The following is an 8,832-nucleotide window of genomic DNA, read 5'->3' on the forward strand; positions in this document are numbered from 1 at the left end:
TATTATGTGCTTAGCTCCCTCATATATGTGGATATATAAAAGAAAGACACTAAGGAAATTGGACCCTAAAATCTAGACAGCATAAAGATAATTAAGTGATACATATAATGGACACTGTAAACATGACTATAAGGAGTATACATCTGAATCAGAATCAGAATCAGAATCAGAATCAGCTTTATTCGCCAGGTATGACAGACATACGAGGAACTTGACTTAGGTTGGAGCAAGCCTCCGGACGGCAGCTATGGAACAGTGCCACTAGCTGTTCATCTGTTATTCTTCCCCCAGCAAAATATAATGTCTAAAACCATTGAGGTGTCCTCTCCCTGTTACATGAATGTACAGTAGACTACAACACTACATATATACCGGTCCAGTGAACTAAGACTGTCATTTGGGAGGGTTGTACAATTAGGATATGTTCTTAAAAATGTATAATCCTTTATCAGCCTTTTCTAATTATCTCAACAACTTGCGGTAATACACTCACCAAACTTCTAACAACAATATGAACAGCAGTCTTCATCCACAATATAAAGGCAACATGAATAATTATTGTAAGAAAATGGTCACAATGTTAAAATATTAACAGTATTTAACTGAAAAGCAACACACACCAGTTGTATTTTATTGCAGGTTGATAACACTGCTGAGTAAACAGAAAAGGCTCCAGGATTAATAAATCCTGGCCGGAACCGGGCTATCTCTAGAGAATATATCTCCATGGTAACTTAAGTGGCCCTGCTTCTGTGCTAAATGCATCCAGGATAACTGGAATATCCTGGCTTAATCCCTTATCTATAGCCCCCAGGACTGTCTCAAGTGTTACACTAGTACCCAATTACAGGTGTGTGTGTGTGTGTGTGTGTGTGTGTGTGTGTGTGTGTGTGTGTGCGCGTGTGTGTGTGTGCTGCGTGCGTGCTGTGTGTTGCGTGTGTGTGTGTGTGTGTGTGTGTGTGCGTGGTGTGCCCGTGTGTGTGTGTGTTGGGTGGTTTGTTGCGTGTGGGTGTGTGTGTGTGTGCGTGTGCGTGTGCCGCGTCCTTTGTTGTGTGTGTGTGTGTGTGTGTGTGTGTGTGTGTGTGTGTGTGTGTAATTTCCAGTACATGAAGATGCCATCCGGTGATGGGAAGAGTGACATGGAGCGTCTGGGTATCTTTAAAGAGATGAGCTACATCTCGGTAGGAGACAAGTATACTCCACCCACCCTCCGTAAGCATCCAGCAGGACATGGTTATCCGCCTGATTACTCCACAAATGAAGATTCAAAAAGTTTGCACGTGCAAACTTTTCTTTTTTTTCTTGTCTTTGTTCATTCACCCTTTTTGTGCTGGTAAACAAAGCGTTTTATTACTTCTTATCTTCAAATGGCCAGTTATTTAATCACGCACATGAATGAAACAGCCTTTAATATTCTTTCAAGTGAAGACTCTTTTTTTTTAAATAACTGCTTTAAATGATAGAATGTTAATTAAAATGTTCCTTTTGTGGAAAATAAATATTATTAAATGTAAAAGTCTTCAGAAACATGAACATGGCTCTTTCACCTGTTGTGTTTTCTTACTTTTGGTGACGTAGCTGCATCAGTCAATAGATAGTAATATTATTAAAAGTATTGCAGGATATAAATACACGTGTGATTTTTGTTTTCTGAATCCAGGTCCGTTTAACGAGTCAGCGTATCGTAGCCGCCAGATGCAGGCGGGTGTCGCTAAACAACGATGTGCTCTGCAGAACGGCTTCTTCGACAAGTCCTTTAAGCGGATATTTGAACGTGAAGCACTGAGTGACCCGCTGAGACTGGCCCGACAGAACCGCATCCAGCTGACCAATAAGAACCTGGGCAAGGCCTTCCTGCCCTGTAACGGGGTCAAGAAGCCGTGAGAGAACTCTCACACACACACACACACAGAATTACACAAAGACTGGAAATAAAATGTAAATATGTCCTTTGTATCTATCTTTCTCACTGTCACACATACATACATCTGGTTTCTGTCTGCCCCCAGCTGTGGATCAGGGAGTTACTATGGGACTCTGTCAGGACCAGTCGAAGCCATGAGTCCATTGTCAGTGGCTAGAAAAACTCGTCGCTCTCCTGGACGCAACATTGTCACCTCACCTCCCAAGAAAGGCAGCGGTTACAGGTTCATGGCAAGAACTCTTTCAGAAGTAGCTCACGACCACAGCATAATGTATCTTTTTTATTACCAACTACAACACTAAATGGTGTAAATGCATTTCTACAAACTGGTAATCAAATATCTGAAGAATTTGCATGTGATGATTTGCAATGATCCGACTCCCTTCTGTATAACCAGTGATCTCGTAAATCTGAGTTTTTCTGAGAAGATGAAGCTGTTTTGGAATGTAATGTGTAGTTTTCACAGAGTCCTAGTAAGAATCAGCAGTGCTGCGCAACACAGGAAAGACTTGAATTGCACTAAGACCACTGGACATGTACCTGATACTCTCATAGTTGCAATCCTATTTTAGAGTTAACCCTTGTCTTGTCTTCCCCATAAACCATGAAACTTTACTCTTTTTTTTTGCTTCAAAATTTGAAATGAAAACTTTTAGCAAAGTTTTGGTTGTCTTTTTTAACTCTTCCGTTGCTTTTCCCGATGTTTTTTTTCTATACACTTTCTTTTTAGACGTTCTTGCCACTTTTTCTAATGTTTTTGAAGCTTTTTCTGAAATATTTGTCACTTTTTTCAATGTTCTTTTATCATTTACTTTTTCAAATGCTAAGCAATTGAACAAAACAACCAACTATCTGTATGGAACCATCCACGTTATTTGTTTGGACGATGCGGTTGCAAGAAACCCAAATTTCTGATATAGGAACTTGTTGAAAGGACAACAGGAGGGTTTAATATATGAAATGAAGTTGTTTTTAAAATCATTAAAGCATGCTCTGTATCAAGGATGATAAGACTAACTAGGGTTGGGTGCCGGAATGCGGTGCAAATAGTTCCGACGTAAACGGTAGTAACAGGACCGAACAAGAACTAAAAATTCGCTGACTCCTTTTTTCAGGAGCACGAGATGCTATGTTACCGTTAGCTAGTAGCTGGATTAAACACAATGGCTAAAATGCCAACAGCTAAACAGGTGTAAAGTGTATTCGCCTGTAGAAAATTCCAACACCGGGACGGAACAGTCTGCGGGCAGCTGCCGTTGTTGAACTTGAAATGCTCGTGGTGCATTCAAAGTACAATTCAAATACCTTGTTTTTGTCATTTAATAGCAGTAAACAAGCTGTTCTTTAATGTCGCCAACTATCGTTGTGTGCTCCTTTTTAATATATTTTATATTATATACATTATGAATATATTGTATATATTTTGGCTCAGGCACCGTTTCAGGCTCCGTTTAGGCACGGCACCGTTTTAAAGGTAACGGTATCGGAAAACACCCAAACGATGCCCAACCCTATGGCTAACTCATAATGATGACACAATATTTTGGGCAGCTTAAGTACCATTATGTTACCCTGTTATCTGCTGCAGCTATCCCAATGTGACACTGTCCAAACTTGAGCTGTATGCCTCAGACCCCTACAGCAGAGCCAAAGAAGTCATGGAGGTAAATTCTGAATCATGGTGTTACACCTTTGGCCGTATATTTTTATTTAGTTTGGGCCATAATCCCTGTTAAATAAGTAATACTGTAAGCATCACACTACTGACATTGCTGAGATGTGGAAACCCGACCGCAATCTACAAAGAAATCAGATGGGGCAAAAAACATGAGCCGTTTAGTTTAGTGTATTACAAGATCCGCATTAGCTGTGCATCAGCTGATGATCAGACGTGGCTGTAAACAAGCCAACAGGTGAGCTAGAAAAACAGAGGCAAAATAATGATCTGGCAGGTAGATGTTGCTAGATAGTAGATAGTTTTAAGGACATTAGTGTTGTGTGTTTCTTAAGTGATTACCTTCTACAGTACTAGTTGACAAGCTAGCAAGTCTAAAAAAGTCATATGGTAAATATTCTTTTCATGCATTAGGCTAACTGATCATTGACATTGGCTGTACTCTAATTGGCTTGATGTTCCCCCTGGGCATTGTTGCAACATCTGAGTCACATGGATCAGCATAGATGAGTGGCCCAGTCAGCAAGAGGATGAGATGTCATTTTCTTTAAAAAATCTCAACCCAAAATCAAACACTTTGTTGTGAGCTGTGAATGTCAGGAAGCAAATGTCCAGCTTGTTTATGACCTATAAGAGAAGTTGCCCTGGCCCAGGTCTCTAAAATAAACTCACTGTGAGTGCAACGTTAATATTACTGATATTAAAAGGCCCAAACCACAAAATAAGACCCACTGTATTATAAAGCAGAATTGCTCTTCAATTAACCTGGATTGTGTGCGTTTCGTGTTCATAAGCAATTGTACTCGCTCGTCTATACAAAGTAGGTGGGCCCATAAGCTTGGTGACATGAGCCATTTTTACACATGAACTCCAGACCATGTCCCAGGAACCAAGTCCTGACATTGTCCAGAGTTTCCCTTCCTCACATGTAGTACCAAAAGGAGATTGTCCGTGTCAGAGCGTTCTCACTTCCTGGATATCCTCCGTTTGGTTTAGGCGAGGGGTGGCGCCTGGGTAGAGAACGCAGGAGGCAGGACATGACTCAGCAGAATATACCTTGGTCACGGAACAGCTTCCTAAATGGGTCATAAACAACCAAGTCTCTCGCCATTCCTTGAATCTGTCTGAAGCTTTCAGCGTTGGCCCTTCCTGAGAGAAGCCCCTGAATCTTGTTGTCTCTCCTGTAAGACGTTTTTGTTGCCATGTTCGTGTAAAATCACCCTTCTCCTTCCCTTTATTTTGCCTTCTCAAGTGGATCTAATAGTGGCGATTCCATTAGAATAAATTAATCTATTTGGGAAAACAGTGACCTCTTTAACCCCGGTTTGTCAAGGCCTTCAAAATTATAGATGTACTGTGTCTTATTATGTACTTTAAAAAACAACCACATTTTGACACACATTATTTAACGTTTAGAATGTTACATGTGCGTGTGTGTGTGTGTGTGTGTGTGTGTGTGTGTGTGTGTGTGTGTGTGTGTGTGTGTGTGTGTGTGTGTGTGTGTGTGTGTGTGTGTGAGACAGAAGGAGGCAGCAATCCATTCCTCAAAGTTTAGAGACGGGCCCTTCAAAGTCAACCTTCACCCCGGAGATTTTTTCCAAAGCAATCCCTACCGCAGTGACAAGCCACCTCCACCAGCAAACAAGCCCCTCCCAGCTGCACAGAAGCTCTCTGCAGTCCCCTTCAAGCCCCCGTCCCCCAGCAAAAAGGTCATCCACCTGTCTGCTCCACCACATCATAGGGATATACACTCAGTCAAAGATAAATTGTTGATAATCTAGTGACACTTGTTCTGTAACATGTCCAACCCGTTCTAACTCCCAACTCCTCACATATGGCTGCTTGGTCTGGTCTTGGTCTTATGCAACTATTATGTAACTAATTATTAACACTCTGACTAATGAGCTCTACACTGCAATACAAGAACACAGTTCCCTTATTTCTATGTGCTCTAAATGGATCATCAACGCTGAGGAGGCTAACCTTTAGCGGCAACATGTAGCTAACGCCTAAGCCTTTTAGCTTTATGTATGTTCAGCCATCCAGCGTTTATCCAACACTTTTGAAAGTCAGCCAGAGACAGTGTCTTTAACCAACTCCTGGAGCTATCGTTAGCTTAATTTTAAAGATGTTTTTTTTTTTTTAATTATATGTTTGACCCTAACCACAATCTATCTGTGTTTGTGTGACTGTATTGTGTGTTAGGTTGGAGGAATGAAAGCGGGGACGTTTGACCCTTATCCCTCACATTCTGCTGATCCGTACGTCCTTCGACGCTCCAAAGCAGCCAATCAGGAGCCAATCTTCCGCCCTGCTCCTGGTCCTAAGAGCGTACCTGTCAAGAGCATCATCACTGTCAATGTGAACAGGTGAGATCCCGGTCTCTATTACTGATGTTCTCTTTCTCTGTTCTCTGGTCTCACATAGAGAGATTTCAGGTGACACAAACAACCCTCTAGAGATTATTAAGACTTCTCGTTTATAGAAAAAGTCCCAAATTAACAGAAGCATCCTATTATGTGGCATTTGTAGATAGTGGAACTCATTCGGTCTCATTAGGGTAGGACAACTGATGAAACGTTCTGTTGAAGCTGCTGTATACTAAAGGCCGACATATCACCTTAAAAAGTTATGACAACTTGTGTGTAAGCAAACCTCCAGCTGACGTGCAGCGCCATTTCAATCAGGAGAGACTTTGTTGCAGATATGCAAAGATGTATTTTACATAAGCCTAATATGAAATATACAGAGTCTTTGGGGATTAGACTCCATCTTTAAATATTTAAAAGGGGTAGAGAAGCCAATCATATTACCCCCCCGATGGAGCCTAGACACTGGTGATGGTGGAGAAGGAACCGAACGGAGGAGCTGTCTGCTGGTAAAGGACTCAGGTTGCCGTGGTTTATGACGAGAGCTGGAAGGGGAGGAGGAGGGTCGCACGTTTGCCTGAAAAGACAGCTGATAGCAAGAGAGAAGACGTTTAAAGCGGGATGTCGCGCTGTGATTGGATCATGAATTTCGGGACCAATTTTGGTTGGTTTACTGAAAAGTGAATGCCTCCTAACAGCTGAATAGTTTGAGGACGTGAAAGTGGTGATTGAAGTTATTTATAAGTCTTCCTGAAGACTTGAAAATACCTTCAATCACGTCGTCTTTAGGTCCACCTGATGAAAGTCAGTCCAATGTTCTGTCTCTTTTAGCCGTTTCTAGTCTCCACCAACTCCTGAGGGAAATATCTGTTTCTCTGTAGCTGCTGAATGCTCGGCTGTGTTCATCAGCTGCTCTCTGACTGTCTGTCTGCTGGTTGGAGCTCAGCAGGTGGGGGACACAGTTCCTGAGCAGGTAGAGGACAGACGCTTTATCAGAGCTCTTACTGAAAACAGCTGCTGCTGCTGCAGGAGAGAGGTTGATGAAGGCTCAGGGGAACTGCAGAGTTGATGCTAGTTATCTGTGGGTGTGTCACTTCAAGCAACATCTTATTAGGCTACCTGTGGTGATTTGTTTCTGTTATTAATATAGAAATTTTGCACTGTGCAACTTCAACACAGGGGTGGCCAAGTCTGCGGTTTTCCATCGGAATTGGGCTACTTTTAAAGTGAAAATTAAAAATAAAATTAAAAATGGTTTGCTGGTTGGGTAGACCAGACCCACACACACACACACACACAACATGCCCTGCAGCCTCTCTAGCAAAGGTAGCAAATGGACTATTACACAGTTTACAACAAAACGGGTGAGTCTGTGCATCAGTGCATTGATCTACATGTTTACGTAGATGTGTTTATTTGTATTCTAGAAAAAACTAAACGAATAAAAAACGACTTTTAAATGACTTTGACATTTTCAAAACATTAGTTGAACTCTAAATTTGATACCTCATTCCATTTCTGCTGGACCTTGTCCCCGACAGGGGGCTGTAATTACACCTGCTGAGTTTTGAAGATACATTGTGTATGGAGTCTGTAAAAGTGATTACATTTTCACAAGAAAAAGACATGTTGAGCTGAATCCTTTCTGAGGTGTTTTTTGTTTCTTTTTTAGGAGTGTTCACTCTGCAAACTACACCTCAGCCATTCCAAATGTGATGACCTTCTGACTACATCGCCCATACCTCACCAACATTAGCTTCACTATCAGCCCTGACATAATATAGCTGAAATAAAGCTGAGAAGAGTGACTTTCGTCTTCCATTCTGTGACGGGACGCTTTTTCTTGTGAGACTTGGTAGAAAGGAAAATTGACCTGTGATCAGCGGTGTCAGCTGGTTTCCAATGGTCTGTTGAAAAGAACTGGTGATGGTGGATACGTGATGTGGACTTTGTAAATGAGCGATTTACACTGCAATATTGTTTTTCTGTACCATGGCAGCAGCACTTTACGAAACCTTTATTTGATGTCACTTACATTCAGCCATACCTTCTGCTCACTGTCTGCTGTTGGCTTGTTGTGTGTTTACTTGTGTATTGGTTTGTTTTTGCTCTTATTGTAGAAAATGCTGCTGCTGTAATAAGGACATTTCCCAGCTGTGGGATGAGTAAAGTACAATCTAATCTAATCACATTGCATGCTGTCTCTTTTCTCCTCTCTGTAACAGACGGGGGGGGGGCACACTTTAATAATATCAGCAGTTACAGAACATGTTGATAAGCATGTAAAGTCTTATAATAACATAGAACAAATGCATGTTGCTGATTAAAATGATTGCTGATCAGTACAGGCTACCATATATATAAATATATATATTCATATGTATGTATATATTCAATAACATAGAATTAATATAAATGTCTTTTTAAAGAAAATGGTTCCCTGCAGCCTGTCTCCCCTGTGTGACTTTCCTTCTTATGAAAGTCCTATGTGATGAAGGTGCTGGAGAGGCTGGTCTGGGCCTACCTGAGGCTGCAGGTGAGATCTTCTCTGGACCCTCTACAGCTTTCCTACCAGCCTCGTCTGGTACAGATGACGCTTTCATCTGTCTTCTGTAGCGAGCTCATTTGCACCTGGATGCCGATGGCGTCACACTGTGAGAAGCACTTTTTTTTTCATTTCTCAAGTGCATTCAACACCATCCAGCCACTGCTACTAGGTGAGACTCTGCAGCTGATGAGTTTCGGTGCGTCCACAGTCTCCTGGATCACTGACTACCTGACAGGTAGACCAGTTTGTCCGTCAGGACGGTGTTCTATCTGATGTGGTGGTACAGGGGCTCCACAGGGGACTGTGCTGTCTCCTT

The 8,832-nt window shown here is 41.8% G+C and overlaps 1 protein-coding gene across 2 annotated transcripts in view; it reads left to right on the forward strand.

Annotated features, from left to right (window-relative positions):
* The window catches only part of cfap96 (cilia and flagella associated protein 96), an 8,829-nt gene extending 1,053 nt beyond the window's left edge, over positions 1 to 7,776 (forward strand). Inside the window, exons 2-8 of one of the 2 annotated variants that reach the window (XM_032528593.1) lie at positions 1,104 to 1,212; positions 1,661 to 1,880; positions 2,010 to 2,147; positions 3,513 to 3,588; positions 5,123 to 5,308; positions 5,805 to 5,968; positions 7,641 to 7,776. In XM_032528593.1, coding sequence (XP_032384484.1) covers positions 1,107 to 1,212; positions 1,661 to 1,880; positions 2,010 to 2,147; positions 3,513 to 3,588; positions 5,123 to 5,308; positions 5,805 to 5,968; positions 7,641 to 7,695 — 945 coding nt within the window. In that variant the 5' untranslated portion in view covers positions 1,104 to 1,106 and the 3' untranslated portion in view covers positions 7,696 to 7,776. The remainder of the gene's footprint in view (positions 1 to 1,103; positions 1,213 to 1,660; positions 1,881 to 2,009; positions 2,148 to 3,512; positions 3,589 to 5,122; positions 5,309 to 5,804; positions 5,969 to 7,640) is intronic. The other variant, XM_032528594.1, reaches the window with a different exon arrangement.
* Positions 7,777 to 8,832: the final 1,056 nt, after the last annotated feature.

This window comes from Etheostoma spectabile, chromosome 10 (genome assembly GCF_008692095.1).
Source record: "Etheostoma spectabile isolate EspeVRDwgs_2016 chromosome 10, UIUC_Espe_1.0, whole genome shotgun sequence".
Classification (NCBI taxonomy): domain Eukaryota; kingdom Metazoa; phylum Chordata; class Actinopteri; order Perciformes; family Percidae; genus Etheostoma; species Etheostoma spectabile.